The sequence below is a fragment of the Agelaius phoeniceus genome, chromosome 7 (genome assembly GCF_051311805.1).
Source record: "Agelaius phoeniceus isolate bAgePho1 chromosome 7, bAgePho1.hap1, whole genome shotgun sequence".
Lineage (NCBI taxonomy): Eukaryota > Metazoa > Chordata > Aves > Passeriformes > Icteridae > Agelaius > Agelaius phoeniceus.
In genome coordinates this window covers 24999117-25014777 of record NC_135271.1, presented here as the reverse complement: position 1 = coordinate 25014777, position 15661 = coordinate 24999117, and the positions used below count along the sequence as shown (strand labels likewise).

The 15661-nt window shown below is 39.4% G+C and overlaps 1 protein-coding gene across 2 annotated transcripts in view; it reads right to left on the bottom strand.

The window, feature by feature from the left end:
- Positions 1-2717: 2717 nt before the first annotated feature.
- Positions 2718-15661, bottom strand: part of KLF7 (KLF transcription factor 7) — a 65714-nt gene continuing 52770 nt past the window's right edge. For both annotated transcript variants that reach the window (XM_077181295.1, XM_054636639.2), the window contains one exon: positions 2718-11222. In XM_077181295.1, the coding sequence (XP_077037410.1) occupies positions 11171-11222 (52 nt within the window). In that variant the 3' untranslated portion in view covers positions 2718-11170. The remainder of the gene's footprint in view (positions 11223-15661) is intronic.

The following is a 15661-nucleotide window of genomic DNA, read 5'->3' as shown; positions in this document are numbered from 1 at the left end:
GTCAGTAGATATGGCTTGTGACTAGGCCTTTGGAAAGATTTCCAGCCAGGTGGTCAGTAACTGTTAATGAAAAACTGTTTATTTCATATCAAAACTGACATCTTAAAAAACCAATTAAACCCAGAAGTATTACAAATATTTGTAAAAAGGTAAAATAACATTATTCTGGTGGCAAACCTTTGCTTTCATTCACATTTAATGTTTCTCTCCTTGTTTACATTCATTGGAAAAAGGTCAGTAAAGTCAAAAATAAAAATCATAATTAAAAAAAAAAAAATTTAAAAAAGAGGGGAGAAAAACCTGAGAGACCTGGGGTTGTTCAGCATGGAAAAGACCTTGGGGGAGACCTCACTGCAGCCTTTTAGTACCTTAAAAAGCTGGTAGGACTCATAAAAAGCATGGTGGGACTTTTCATACAGGCAGATAGTGACAGGTCAAGCAGTAATGGTTTTAAACTAAAATTGAGCAGGCTTAAATTAGGTATTAGGAAGAAATTCTTTACTCAGAAGGTCGTGAAGCACTGGAACAGGTTGCCCTGGGAGGCCTGGATGCCCCATCTGGATGCTTGGCAGTGTTCAAGACAGGCTGGATGGGGCTCTGACTAACCTGACCTAGAGGGTGACATCCTCTCCAATGGCAGGGGGATTGGAACCAGTTGATCCTTAAGGTCCTTTTCAGCCCACCATATTCTATGACTCTATGTCGTGCTAAGTTTGCACATGGTGAGTTTGCATCAGATGAGCTCAACAGAAGGCTCAAGTACAGTTTAACCCTAGAAGTAAATGAATTTTTCTTTCCTCAGAAAACTCTGTACCCAACATCAGGAGTTGCCCAAGGTGTGTGACTGTGTGCTACTGAAAAATTTCAAAGAGGAGGAGTTCATTCACTTTCTGTCCTTTCCCTGGCCTTCAGCCCAGGGAGTGTCTGACAGCTACTCCTGCAGATTAATAACCTACTTGCTTCTAAGAGGACGTGTTTGATAGCAAAGCATCGTATTTTCTGAAACTTCCTGGAAAACAACCAGTTTAAATGCTTACCTGTAATTGATAATCATCCCTCCAGCTGGGTTTCACACTGTGCTGCCCTTCAAAAGGTCTTTGGATGTTCCTCTCACAGGTGGAGAGCAAAGGACTAAATTACACTAGAAGTATTTTTGTCTAGATGTACAGACATATGTAACTGTCAGACAGATCAAGGTAGTGAGATGCTAAAAGCTTGCAGAAGTTTTCAAGGAAAAGAGAAAGTAAAGGAACCTAGACCTTGTCTTTAAAAGGAAAAAAGTTATAATGTGAAAATTCTATTTGCAGAAATAATTCTGTCAAACATAACTCCATTCATACCTACATCATACCAATTGATCCACAACAAAGAGATCATTTTTTTCAGCTATGACAACTTTTCAATCACTCAAACTCTGTGACACGAGGATGGCACTGTTACACTGAAGCAGACAGAACATGATCCACTTTTGACCATTTGTAACACAGGCCCAAAATTTGGACCTGTGCTGAGCCCTTTTTCAGTGCTCAAGAGCTGTTTCTTAACATATACCAAAATACTACAAATTACATCCATCGTTAAACACCTGGTACAACCTGAGCAACCAAAGCAGCCATGGGCATCACTTCTTCACTGTCTTCCAACTTGACCATATGGTTTTTCAGAAATGCTTAACAACACCCCAGTTCCTTTTGCCTTCAACTCATCCCCTGGAGTGAGTTACCTCTGGATATGTCTCTCTTCATTAGCTACAGGGAAGTATAAATGGGCAGGCTAGAGTGATCATCTGACTTCTAGAGGCAGGTGTCAGGAGGGGAATCCTACCCTCTGTCTGTCTGACATAAGCAATCCTAGCAGGTTCCCCAACAGGGCAAGTGAGGCATGTTGCCCCAGAAAGGAAACTCAGCCAGCTGGCATCAGATGGGCCCTACAGAATGTCCTGCTGCATCCCCATTGACACTGCTGCAGTGTGTGAGCACAAGCAGCAAAAACCTAAAGGGATATTGGCTCGTCTTGAAAAAGTAATTTCATTTTATGTCATGACACTGCAAAGTAATTGTGCTCAAAATAACTGGTTTTACTGCCTAAATATGTTTTTAGTACTTGAGCATCCAGGTGGATTCAATTGTGCTTGCAATTTTGCAGACATTAACGAGGGAGACTAAATGACCGAGGCGGGGAAAGAGAACAATGCTGCACTCCTGGGAGACAGCCTGACACACGGACCAGAGCGCAGCACAAGCTCTCGGGAGCCTCAAAGTCTAGACCTGTTTTGACCACTGACTGACATATGTTGTAAAGCTAAGCATGGAAAATAAAACACAACTGTTCTCTGTGTCTTTTACAAAAATAATACTGGCTGAAGTCTTCAACAAGTGTAAACTATCAAATAACAGAAATCACTGACTCCAAAAGAAGCAGGATTACAAGCCAAATTCGGTCAGCTTTTAAGAATAAGAACTTCCTTCCTGAGCATCTTTTCCAAAAGCAACATGTGAAACAGCATGAATATAAGCAACACTTGAACTGTTACAAAATACATTAAAAAATAAATTACTTAAATCCAGAAATATTATTCTGATGGGCTAAAGCACACTTAGAAGTTGTATTTATATGTCAGTAACTGTTTACAGGACCATAGCCTTAACTCCAAAAGCCATTTCACTCTTCACAGAAGTTTTCATAAAGAAATAATGTACAAGGCACACTAAACACTGTTGGGCCAAACACATTCTACAGTTTATTACACATATTACATTCTTAAATAAAAATGCGTCACATAACATTTTTGCATAGATATCTTACAATATACCAATTTAAAAAAGAATTATGAAACAGACCAGTAACAAAAATAAATTTTTTCTTCATTAATAATTTTGTAACATTAACATACCACCATCATATAATACAAATAATATTTTTAAATCTTAAGACTTTTTGTACAGCAAAAAAACTGACAAAGTAATATATTTATATATATATATATATATATAAAAAGCTTAAAAAAAATAAAATGTCAAAAAAAGGCAGAACTGAGGGCTACAAGATTGGGTACTTCTGTGATATATTAGAAATACCAGAGTAGGCCTGAGAGAACGTGACCGAGGGCATCTCCAAAATGCACTTGTCAGACACATCTGGTAAAAGAAAAATTATAGTGCAAAATGAAAGTCCTTCAAGCAATGTTGTTTGTTTTTTTGTTTTTGTTTCTTTTTTTTTTTTTTTGGTTTTCTTTTTAATAGGGAGCATTCATACATTTTGTTGTTTTTGTTGTTAAACAAAATTTCCGCAAACAAAAATCTAATGTGTGGTAGAGAGCAAGAAAAGTTTCAAAGAACAAAAGGGAAAACAAATCACTTTGAAAAGCAAAAAAAAAAAAAATCTCAGCCTGCATTATTATTTTTTCAACTAGATGAGCAGACATGCCAAACTAAGGCCTTGTTTCTAAGAGAAAAGCTATTATGGTTTATATGATTTCAAAACCAGGTACTTAAACTGGTGCAAGAACCATCCTGTAGAGGTATCTTAATTAGTTGAAGCATTTCTTACACTTCAGCTTAACTGCATAGGATGCCAATGCAAACTTGATCCAGGCAATCACATAACAGGTGCAGCTACAAAGTGATTTAGCTAGACTGATTTTAATGCAGGACAGCTTCCCTGGTAGAGACATGGCCTTGGTAACAAAGTAGTGTTTAAACCAGTGTTTTGATCTACTTCCAGAATCTGACAGGTCTGGGGATTTAAATACAGAGTGATGGGTAAAACATATGTTGCAAAACAAAGATCAGCCCTTCAGCCATTCAGGCCTTCCAGGGACTGCATGTTAGCTTTTCATTTCCCCGAGAGCCCAACAATAAAGGCTAAAATTCCCATGTTTCTGTCCATTCTAGTTCCCTTTAGTGTGTACATGCGAAGCCCTTATCCCCCTCCCTTCCCACCTCCCCTCCCAATCCCCAAATTTGCAGCCTACTCATTCACAGTACACAGCAACATGTATTTCCCAGCACTGTTGAAAACTTTCCTACAGAAGCTGACATGATTCCCCAAATGCAGTGGCAACAGCTAGTGCCCTCCTTAAATGAAAGCAATAGGCACAGTTGGCTACTAAAAACTGTAAGTCAGTAGCTCAGTTTGCTCTTCTGTGTAGGTATATACAGTATACTGTTGTACATCCACACCCACACAGAGATAGGGTGGAGAACCTGTTTTCTGGCAGTATATAGAAGTTAGGACCAAAGCACTTTAAAAAAAAAGGTAATCAAAGCTTTCATTTTGAAAATCACAGATTGCAACTTCAATTATTACACCAAAAATGCCATCAACAAGCATTAAAGAAAACTATAAAACCCTGTTTCTAAAATGACGCCTGCATTTGAAAGTTTTCAGGTAGGGAAACTCATTCTTGAGGTGATAAAGGCAGTCTACTCCCTATCTCGACATTTTTATGTATATAATTTATATATACAACTATATCATTATATATATAACTTATATAGCACAAGTATTCTCAAGACTTCTTCCTCTAAGGGAGGACTCTAAGGGAGGAGGAAATTCTCAGCTTTACAACACAGATCTGAGTACCTGGTAGGCCAGATTCTACAGTCCTCACAATGCTAAATCTTGCCACTGAAGGCTGCGCAGAGCTGTGGAGAAGAAAGACTGCAGTAGTCATCCCTAAACTATTAATAAAAAGAGACTCAAGTGTGACAGAAGGAAGAAAAATATCCAAGCTTGATCTGGAAAAGATCATTCATTAAAGTGTAGTTTAAATGCTAATGAAAGGCAGGCAAGACTTGTCAATGTTGGGAGAAAAATATTTCTGTTTTTTTCAAGACAAAGTTAAATAGTTACTGTCAAGCATTGTTTTTCTTTCTTGGTATGTAGATATTTTTACAAGTGCAATTCTATCTGAAATCAGCAAAAAGTTGTTCAGAAGTTCTGGGTTAGAGCATCGCCCAGGATATGAAAGCTCAAAAACAGTCTCACTGGATGGAATGACAGAATTGTCATTGTGTGACTTGCACTTGACAGTGCCAAGTCCTGAATGAAATCAAGAGTAAAAGCCCTTGATCCACTGAGTGCTGGCCTTGTAACATTAAATTATTTACAAAATTCTCCTCTTTTTTTTTTTTTTAATTTAAAGATTTTGACATACATTAAGAGAAGAGGAAGGGAAACACTTAAGGAAGTTGGACTTCATCAGCTTTGCCAAAAGTACCAATTACCACCTCTTTCGTATACCGACAAATAGTGTGTTAAATAGGAGGAGCAACCTTTATATTAGATACAAACCCCAAACTGTCTAGGGTCAGATAAAAACAAGGGAGAAAGCCTGATTCTGTAGATATCAGAAAGGTCACAACTAAGATATACTCAGTCACTGCAACAAGCATATTGATCAACTCCATTTTAGCTATACACCCTGGTGATTAGTTACTTTTTTATGCCTGAAGTTAAAACAATTCCGAAAGCAAGGACTGAGGGATCCTCTTGCATTCAGATTCTTCTTCCCTGTGTTTTGTCAGTGCTTCCCATGCATTAAGTGAAAATGTGCTACCCCAAGAAAAACAGCAATTCCAAAAAGTCTGAGGAAAAGAAGAATGAATGAAAAAAAAAATGTTCACCCTTGTAGAAATATGTTGGCTTTCAGATTTCAGGTCCTGGAAACCATTTCTGAGACATCACATGGGTCTTCCAGTCTAGCAAACTTGTTTCCATAATATCTGGCTGTGACACATATCAAGGTAGGATATTGCTTCAAACTGATTTGCTAAGGATTTGGGTTCTTTTTAGATTTCTTCCTCTCTAGGTCTCCCTCATGAAGAAACCTTATAAAGTTTAACAAGGATGAAACTCTCAGAATTCGAGAAAAAACCTACAGATCTGCCCTACAGTCTGTTTCATCAGCACAAGACTATGAAGAAATAGAACCAGAAAACATTTAATAAGTAAAAGCTGTGAAATGAATCATAGAAATACAGAAAAAATAAAATTGGAAGGTACTTCTGGAGGTCACCAAATCCAACATTCAATCCTTTGTTTAGTGAGATCAGACTGCTCAGGGCCTCGTCCAAGACACTGAAAGAATCTAGAATTTCACTTCAGTTGCTAGTTTAGCCAGGTAATGTAATTGTCTAGACTGAGTACTAGCTACTGAAAAAGAACAACTCAGAGATAATGAAAAATACTCTGGATTCTGCCATCCACTTTTAGACCAATCTCCATAAAATATATCTGATATTTTATGTTGCTCTTTATCTCCTAAGGGGAAAACCAAACAGAACAAAGATGCACTGAAGTGCAGTTTTAGTGTAAGAAGTGACTAAAATACAGCATCACGTCTTCATATTTGATATAGTAAAAATGAAACAATATTTTTTTTTAGTTCAAAGTGAACCATCAATGATCATGTCGAGAAAAACTGAATCTTGCTAGCTAGGGCTCAAGCTGGTGGTACAGAAGTATATTTTTATAAGCATATTTTTATGCACAGATTTGGCAAATTTGATTAGAAAACTACTTATAACAGTGCTTCCTAAATTATTTTTTATTGGTCAGTTTTCAAAATAGAATCTTGACTTTAAGTTGTCTCACATAATGGAAAAATCCAGAATAAATATATTTTATCAACACTGTCACATACAAAGCATATATTGACCTGGAATATTCTGTCTTGGTCTCCCCAGTCACTAAAATGATTGACATATGGGAGCAAGTCTAGCAGAGATTCACCACGAAGGCAGTGGAACACATGATGGATGAAGAGAGGCTGAGAGACATGATGCAGCCTTAGGAAGAGAAGGGTAAGTGTAGATCTTATTGCTATCTCCAAATACCTAACCAAGACTGTAGAGAAGAAGCCAGACTCTTCTTGGAGGTGCACAGTGGAAGAGGCCTGAAAACAGGTTTGAACATGAAAAATTCCTACTTGACACACAGATTTTTGGAATTATTTTTTTTCTTTTACCATGAAAGTGGTTAAATATTGGAACAGCTTGGACAGACAGATTGCAGAATTTCCATTCTTGAGGATATTTAAAACTCAGCTGAATACAGTCATGAGCAACCAGCTCAAGTTGGAGGTTGGCTAAGATGGCCTCTGGAGGCCCCTTTCCACATGCAGGATTCTATGATTGACTGTTCTGATCCAAAATATTATTTAGCTAATCACAAAAACTCACATTTATTTTAGTTGCTTCCTCTGTGTACACTATTTTGGGAGACTTTCAGGTCAATCTGTTTTCATCCTATAGTTCCATAACCTTGGAAACTACTATCTGATTTTCTTATAATGGCTCCTCTTTTGCAAATAGGCATAAATCTCACATTGAAGGAAACAAGGTAAAGGTTCTCCTTTCTACAGCTGGATAACTGTCCTCAACTGTCACCAAATTTATGGGTTTGCTTTCAAGAAGCCTTACACAGAGCCTTTCCTCTTTAGCCTGATTCTACTCATAATTTACAGAGAGAGAACAACTGTACAACTTTAGCAAGGAGACACAGGCCCAAAAAGGAACTAGCTATAACAGACTACACAAGTTTGAAGTGTACAGCTTAAAATATCTGCAAAGAAACAAAACTTGTCATTGCAAAAAAAAAAACCCAATCCTGGAATGTGTCACTCTTTATGCCTTTCCAAAATGGAGACTCCTTCTATAAAATACCGAAGTTATGGTTCAAAATTTTAATAATGAATACAACACTTGCATATAAGCACCCAAAAACTAAAGTCAAGAGATTGACTGGGTACACCATATATACAGCTGAAAAATATCACCCTTTTCAAACATAAGAGGTGGTTTCAAAGCTCAAATTTTGGCTTCAGAGTTGAAGACCTGCTACAAAGCCTGAGAAACCTGAAATCTGCCTTTTACCCCCCTTTTTTCTACATTTTTTAGGCTATTTGTATCCAGGATTTAGATGTAGGCCTGCCTTTTGAACAAAGTAAAGATATATTTCAGCATTTTTTCCCTTGGGGCCCTTGTTCTGGTATATTTAAATAAGATGCCAACAAGACTGTAAATGACAACTGGAACTAAAAAACAGTCTTGCTTGACTTTTTCCAATTTAAATAGAGTCTGGCGCTTAAAGCATCACTTAATAATTAAGGTTGTATACTACTGATAGCACGCCTAAAGGCAGGTGTGTTCAGAGAGCAAAGGAGGATATTTATACAGGTTCACAGCCAATGAATATCCTAGTGGAGAATTTGAGAGCATAAATTTTAGGACACTACAGTAAAGAAATTCAAGGATTCTCTTATACTTTTTTTAATCTAATGCACTCACTGGATGCTCTACAGTTTCACACAGCTGAGGTTTCAGTTCCCATTAGACATCTTCCTGAGGGGCAGCAGAGGTGCAGCACTAATCTCTGCTCTCTGGTGACCAGTGACAGGATCCAAGGGAATGGGATGAAGCTGTGTCAGGGGAGGTTCAGGCTGGACATTAGGAAAAAGTTCTCCCAGAAGGTGGTCAGACACCAGAAAAGGCTCCCCAGGGAAGTGGTCACAGCCCCAAGCCAGCCAGAGCTCAAGGAGCATTTGGACAACACTCTCAGGCACATGGTGGGATTCTTGGGATGTCCTGCACAGGGCCAGAAGTTGGACTTGATGATCCTTGTGGGTCCCTTACAACTCAGGACACTCTGTGGTTCTGTGATCTGGCAGGATGCTCTATTTGTTCCAACACAAATTGGATTCTAGGGCCCTCAGTCCCAGTGGAACAGCTGGGTGGAATGGCCATAGGAAGTATGCAAATACAGAAGTAGAGAAATACGAGATTGTCAGCAAGCAGTGCTCTGCAATTTTTAAATGTATACATATATATATATATAAGCATATATATATACACATATAGAGTATAGTTAGTTTTAAATCTTTGGAATAAATTCAAATTTTTCTTCTCTCTCTTTCTTTCTGACTTTCTTTCACTCTCTCTCATGCTCTTATCATGAATATTACATCATTGCCCCTAAAAGATGGTTAGATTTTGGTCCATATTTCATGCCATATGGGCCAGACATCGTATTTCCCCCCTGTCCCCAAAGTGTTCAGTTGACAGTCACAGTGTTTTGTGAAAACTGTGAGGAAAACCAGCATCTTTTGAATAAATTCAATCTCTCACTGGAACCAAAGGTTGCAAAATGCTGAGAATTCAAGTGCCAAGGATCCCGGTGACGGCTCTTAAAAACATCTATTGAGTTTCTTGTTTGCTCTTTTTTCCCCTTGGAGTACAATTTTACCTCCCAAAACATAAATTAAGGGAAATATTTAACAGTCAATGAGTCAAAACAGTCAAAGAAGGGCAGTTGGCTAATACATTATAAAAGAGCAGCAACCATTTGTGGACCACACGCTATTTTGTTTCATTTCTAGACACATCTTGTAGGGATGGTCCGAGAATATACAAAATATACAACCTAATGACCGCCTGCCTGCTTGCATAGGCCATTTCCATGGTCCTAAATGCAGTCTTTGGAGTCAGGGCCAGTGCCAAATAGGTTCAAATACAAGTTATGGCAATACATTTTTTTAGGGTTTTTTTTTCCTTTTGTAATGAAGACTTTAATCCACTTTGAGCCAAAGAAATCAAATTATCAATATGACGGAAGGGTGAGCATGAGACCTCCACTTCTCCTTGATGATTCACACCGTAGGCCAAAATGGACCTCTAGGTTAGTAATACTTTGGACCAATCATTTGGAAATGCCTCACTGCTGTATGTAAAATCCAATCCCTTCCTTCACCGCTCACATGGTTACATTTTTTCATATAGGAGTGGGCTACAGCATCAACTTGATGAACAGAAAAGCAGGACTTTGATATTTTCTTTAACGGGCTAATGCTGAATGAAGCCATTGTACTTGGAAGAGGTTCTTGATTTCCTACTCAGAGACTGGAGTAGGATTTTTGGCTTGGGGGTTGTTTTTTGTGTGTAAGATGCTCAACAAACAGATTTAAATTAAAACATCTGCAGGTGCTCTTTACAGAAACAAAAGGCTAATGTTTTAAATTGGTCAATAGAAGAACTGCAAGAAAAAGCAACATAATTCACCACTAAATCATCGTGGGTTGTGGCTAATCTGCTCACATGATGTGGAAAGAATCCTGTAGTCATGCCTGTGTGGCCAGTCCCAGACTGATATCCAGGTGAAGACAAGGAGTTCTGAAGATCACTTGTTTGTGGAGAAAAGAGAAAAAAGGTTTAAGCTTCCAAACAAGTTTTTAAAGTTTTTTGTTCAAAAAATAAACAAGAAGTCCTAGCTATGGCAATAAGGTGAGGCTTACAGAGATATTAGGTGCTGTATCTCAGGGGTTTATCCCTTGGCTACTTAGCCATCGTGGCAGCAGCTTCCAGAGTCCCTAGTGCATATGTTGTGCAATTGCCAAAAAAAAAAAAAAAAAAATAAAAACAACCAACAAAAATATAATCCTCCATGAAGTCTACATAAACTCAGGCCAAAAAGAGGATGTTTGTGTCACAAGTGTCACTCCACAGTCTACTGCCATTAAGGCCACTGGTATTGACTTAAAAGGATCTCAACAGCTCAGTTCTGGGAAGAAGAACCAAAACCAAGACAGGTCAAAGTGTCTGTGAGAAGTCTGATGCACTGAAAATTAGGAATTCTCAGAGAAAGAACAAAAAAACCAAGAGGTTAATTTTGGCTACCAAACTGGGATTTGGTTTTCTAGGTCATTGTTTTCACCCCATCTATTTAAAAAGAAAGTTAGTGCTACAAATATGCAACTTCAAGACGACATATTCTTCTACTGAGTTGCACTGAGAAGCAAGTTAGATAAGCCCCTCTTACTGCCGTCCACCTGCAGGGAAGCCTCCTCTGTTTTCTTTGATTTCCACTGGCAAAAACAGGAAACAAATCCAAGAGGGATGAAGTACTGTAAGTAATTGTTCTTTTTCACTGACTTCACCTCTATACCATTTCCTTGCCTGCATCTTCTCCCATCCAGCTGGGGCAAGGCATAAAAGAACCGATGTAGGTACTGAAGTGTAACTGGGAACATGACACTGTGAGCATGTGGTCCCTGTACAGAGGGTTACACGGGATCAAGTTCTCTTCTCCTGTAAGGTAGCACGTTGTAACTTGAGTTCCACTTTCATCTCACAACACTTAGCCCAGATGACATCCATGCCAAGCTGACTGATATTTAGATGTGTCTCTTCATGTGGAGGGCGAGGTGATCCGACCTGGAAAAACATCTGCAACATAAAGCAAGCAGGAAATGAAATAAGTATAGGATTCTGGAAAACAGGGATTCTGCTTCTTCCTTGTTATGTACAGAAGAAAACACATATCCCAGTTTAGAGACATTCCTGGAGCTTTCCATGGATTGCCACCAAAACCTGTGTGATCGACCACTGTGACCACAGATAGGCAACTATCCTGGCTCTTCAGCACCTAAAGAGATGACTTTTATACCTTCCCTGTTCCTCTCCCTCTCACTTCTTTCACTGAGTCAGATATCAGGGAAGAGTGCTCATCTATGCAGCTGTACTATAAAACCAAATATTCAGCATGCATATGTTTGCATATTAAAAAAATAATTAAAACAAATCACTTTAATTCAGCAACACCATTTTTAAGAATGCTTTCTCAAGTGCCCACTCCTTGCAAAAAGCACCAAAGAATGATGCTAGTTTTGAAAGCTGAATTCTCATTTCTAACTCCAAACTGGAAGGAAATCTGTCTCTCAGAGTTTGGAGGCTAACAATCCATCAGGGTTCATATCTCTCCCTTCCTCTCAGCTGGGAATCTGGGTGGTAATATGTGGATTCTGATGAATATTATCTCCCTGAAGGATGTTGACAGAGAATATTATGCCTATTTTATAAGAGTGACAATTGAAAGACAGAGAAGGCAAGGAAGCTGTAAATCACACAGGTGTGGTAAAACCAGAGGAAAAAAAAGAAAGCCAGGACTTGAGATTTCAACTTCTGTTCTTTATCCACAAAGACTTTCCCATCTCATAATAAAACAAAATGTTTTGTAATTCTGAACATGTAGCTGGATCCTGATGAGATAGACTCCATGGCCATTAGATATGGGATTGAAAGCACCAATCCATTACACCCACCATCACAGTGCCATTTCAGATAGTACAGCACCGGCAGCAAACCACAGGAGAAGCAGGCAGTGGTTCTGGCTCCTACCCCACAGCTCTAAAATGGAGCCTGTCACAGTGGCAGGACTCAGACACACTCAGAAATTAAACTTCTACTAGAAACTTCAGCTGAGCATTTAAAATCAGGAGGTTTTCAAGTTCCCTGCAAATTCTGGCTTACCTTCTTTCCACCTTAAGCCACAAGATACTGGCTTATTTATTTTAAAAACATTTACTACAAATATCACACCAACCCCCATATACCTGTGGCTTTTGAGTAAACTGGTTCTGTAGGCTCCAAAAACACTAGGAAAAGCTACTTACAGAACTGATTTGCCTGGCATGTCTTTTCAGTGCTCCACAGAACTAGAGTATAAAGCAGCCACCAATAATGGTCTGAAGAATATCCAAATGGCTTATTGTAAGAATCAAGATAGCTCATATATGGGCACCAAGTGCATTTTTTAAAAAGCAGTAGTTGAGTGTTTTGTAGTTTTCAGAAAGAAGAAGCAGAAGAACAAAGTGAACAACCCCCCCCAAAAGCTAATAATGATAGATTAAAAAAAGAACAGTCAATCTAAACACCCAAAGGATAAACAACCTAAGCAGAGAAAGGCTGAGAAAGAGAACTATAAAAATGAAACTATTTTAAATAGTTTCATTTCTGTCCTGCTGAAGTATTCCACTGCACATTTGATCAATCAGCATCTACATACAGAAATGGGTGATCAAGAGGTACATTTTTAAGACAAAGAAACCTTAAAACAAGACAACTTCCACAAGAAAAGTCATTTACTCATCTTCTGTGAATGAGCAATGAGCATAGCTCTGCTCAAGTCATCTCTTCTCTACTTGCAGGGCTTGCAAGGGAGTTAATACCTTCAGAATGGCAAAAATGAGACTTCAAATAGGATGGAGGAGGCATTCCCCCAAGGTCCTACATGAGGTACAGCAAGGCACACGTGAATCTGACACTGGACACTGGGCTTTCAACACGGCAGGCTCTGCACAGCGAGAATTTTCTAGCCCTAGAGTGACAAAATACATCCTTGGGCCAATGTCTCTCTCATCAGTCTTAAACTGAGAAAGCAGCATGCTCTGGCTACAAGGGCTGCCAAAACAAAACAACAGCTTGAGTGGCTGCCAAAAAGACATGCACCAGCTGGCACTTCAGCCTAGGACTAGTCATAAGACCCCCACCCAAGTACAGCTTTTCCTCTCCAGTTGTCTGTTTTACAGATGCAACCCAGGAAAGTGTATGCTGAGTCACACCACAGCCAGATCTGTTAAAATTATAGATTCAGTACATTGCTTCACATCAGTAACTACCATATTAGCACCCATAATATTTTTATAGGTAATAAAATGGTGCCATATTTGCTAGTTTATAGCTAATAAAGTGGTACAATACTAATTCTTCACATTCTCCCGCTGACTAATTTGATTATTTCTATCTCTTGGTAAGGCTGGTGGATGTGGATATTTATTTTCAACTGTAAAACAGTCCATACAAAATTTTTGCAGCTAAATCACACTGTCAAAAATCCTATTGATTACTGGACACACTTCTTTTTTTTTCTTTCTGGGACTAGAGGCAGCAGTGGAAGAGGCTCCACAGGATAAGCTGTCAAAGGAAACTACTCTTCAGAAATCAAGGAACAGGGGCTTGCTGGTCTCTAGTCCTGCCCATGGCATGAGACTTTGCTCTGCACCTCTGGCTCTACACCTCTTTCAGTTCCAGACCAGCTCTGCACATCACACGTGGGCCCATCACAGCCTTCTCTATCATCCCCCCTCAGTCTAGCTCTTCCTAGAAAGAACAGTTTATGCTAGAATAAGACACTCTAATTATAAAACTCATGCAGGGATGTGTGATACACAAATTCCCTGCTCCCAGACATGATTCCTTCCTTTCTCTTTTTGCTGTATCTCCTTAGCAACACAATACTGCTTGGCACTGAAGCCTCTGAAGGAGGAAAAAGGGAAGGTAAGTACAATGAGAGAGAATATATTGCTCAGCCATCTTTCCTACCAGCTGTAGATTTTCCACTGTGGGATGTGTTCATTCCAGCTAAGTGCACTCTCAGCTTGCTATCAACAAGGAAACCATGAGCACATGTGCACATATGCAGAGAAGAATATGCATCCCAACAGTCTGGCACTAAGCTGCTGTCTCCTAAACACCTATTTATCCAGAACCAGCAAGTGCCACTACCCTGTCAAACTCTTCCCCTTGAAGTGCTGAGGGCTTGCACTGTGTGAGGAACAACCCTAGCCTGCATTTCTGAAGAGCAAAATTCCTGGGGAATGCTAACAACCAGCATAACCCTGGCGTCTGGAAGGCACTAAGGACTTTCCTGGGGTGCCTTCCACACCACTTTAGCCTTTTCTTTTTTCTCTCCTGCTGCCACAAAGCCACACACCACTTGCAGTACATATGATGTTACTCAAAGCAGTGGTAGTTTGCCAGCTGTGACTAACAATGTGATCTGTGGGCTGCATGGTGTTGGGACAGCAGAAGAGAATCTCATCTTATCTCTTTTGTTATAAAATTTACTTATACACAGAGGACATTAATACTCCTTTGACATTGGTCAGAGGGTGAGAGACACAAGCACATCTAAAAACAGTCTTGGAAGGGAACTGCAGCCAGACTGTGTGAACATCATGCCCCTCTGCTATCTGAATCACCCCTTCCATGCTCTGTTTGCCAAGATACAGCCTTCAGCTCTGAACAACAGGCACAGGATTTGTGCTACATCAGTGTTGTTAAAACAGCTCCAATCAGCTCCTTAAAACCTAACAAGGCAGCATGTCTGAGAGAGTGGTCACAGCTTCTGCTGATAACAGGGAGTGCAATAAAGAGTAGCAGTTCAAATACAGAGAAACTGTTCTCCAGCTGGAACCCTGGCTCAGGAAGGCACATCTTTAAAAGCCTGCCTAAATGGCTAAAGGCAGTTTTGGGCTCATGTTTCAGTGCTTGCTTGAGGTGACCTCTGCAGTAGGTGGTAGCAAAGAGGCCTGAGAATGAGAAAAAAATGAAAAACAGTAGTATGGCAGAGTGGGGTAAAAGAACAGGCACTGTCATTCTAAAAGCTTGTAACAATTAACTGGGGGAATAAGGACAAATCTGCCTCCTATCACCACACACAAATAGTACGGGCATAGCGTTTAACAGTGCACAATCCCCAGCACTCTAAATTTTATTAATAATGTTTTCCCTTCATCTACAGATTCAGCAGAAGAGCAAAAATGCATTAGATGATTACAGGAATATATCTCTTGACTGCAGTGACTGAGTTTGCTGCCAAAGAGAAAAGCCAGGTAGAAAGGGATAATATGTGGAGGGAGAATAATGAACACTTAACAAATGGCTGAAAGAGACCAAGGAGTTGAAAATACCAGCTGTATTTCTCTAGATCTCTGCTAAAAATATTGTTTGTCCTGACACAGAAACCCTAGGGCTGTATGTGTGTGTGTGTTTGTGGGGCCACTCGAGGAAAGAAAAGAGAAAGGCAATGCTTTACATTTAAAACA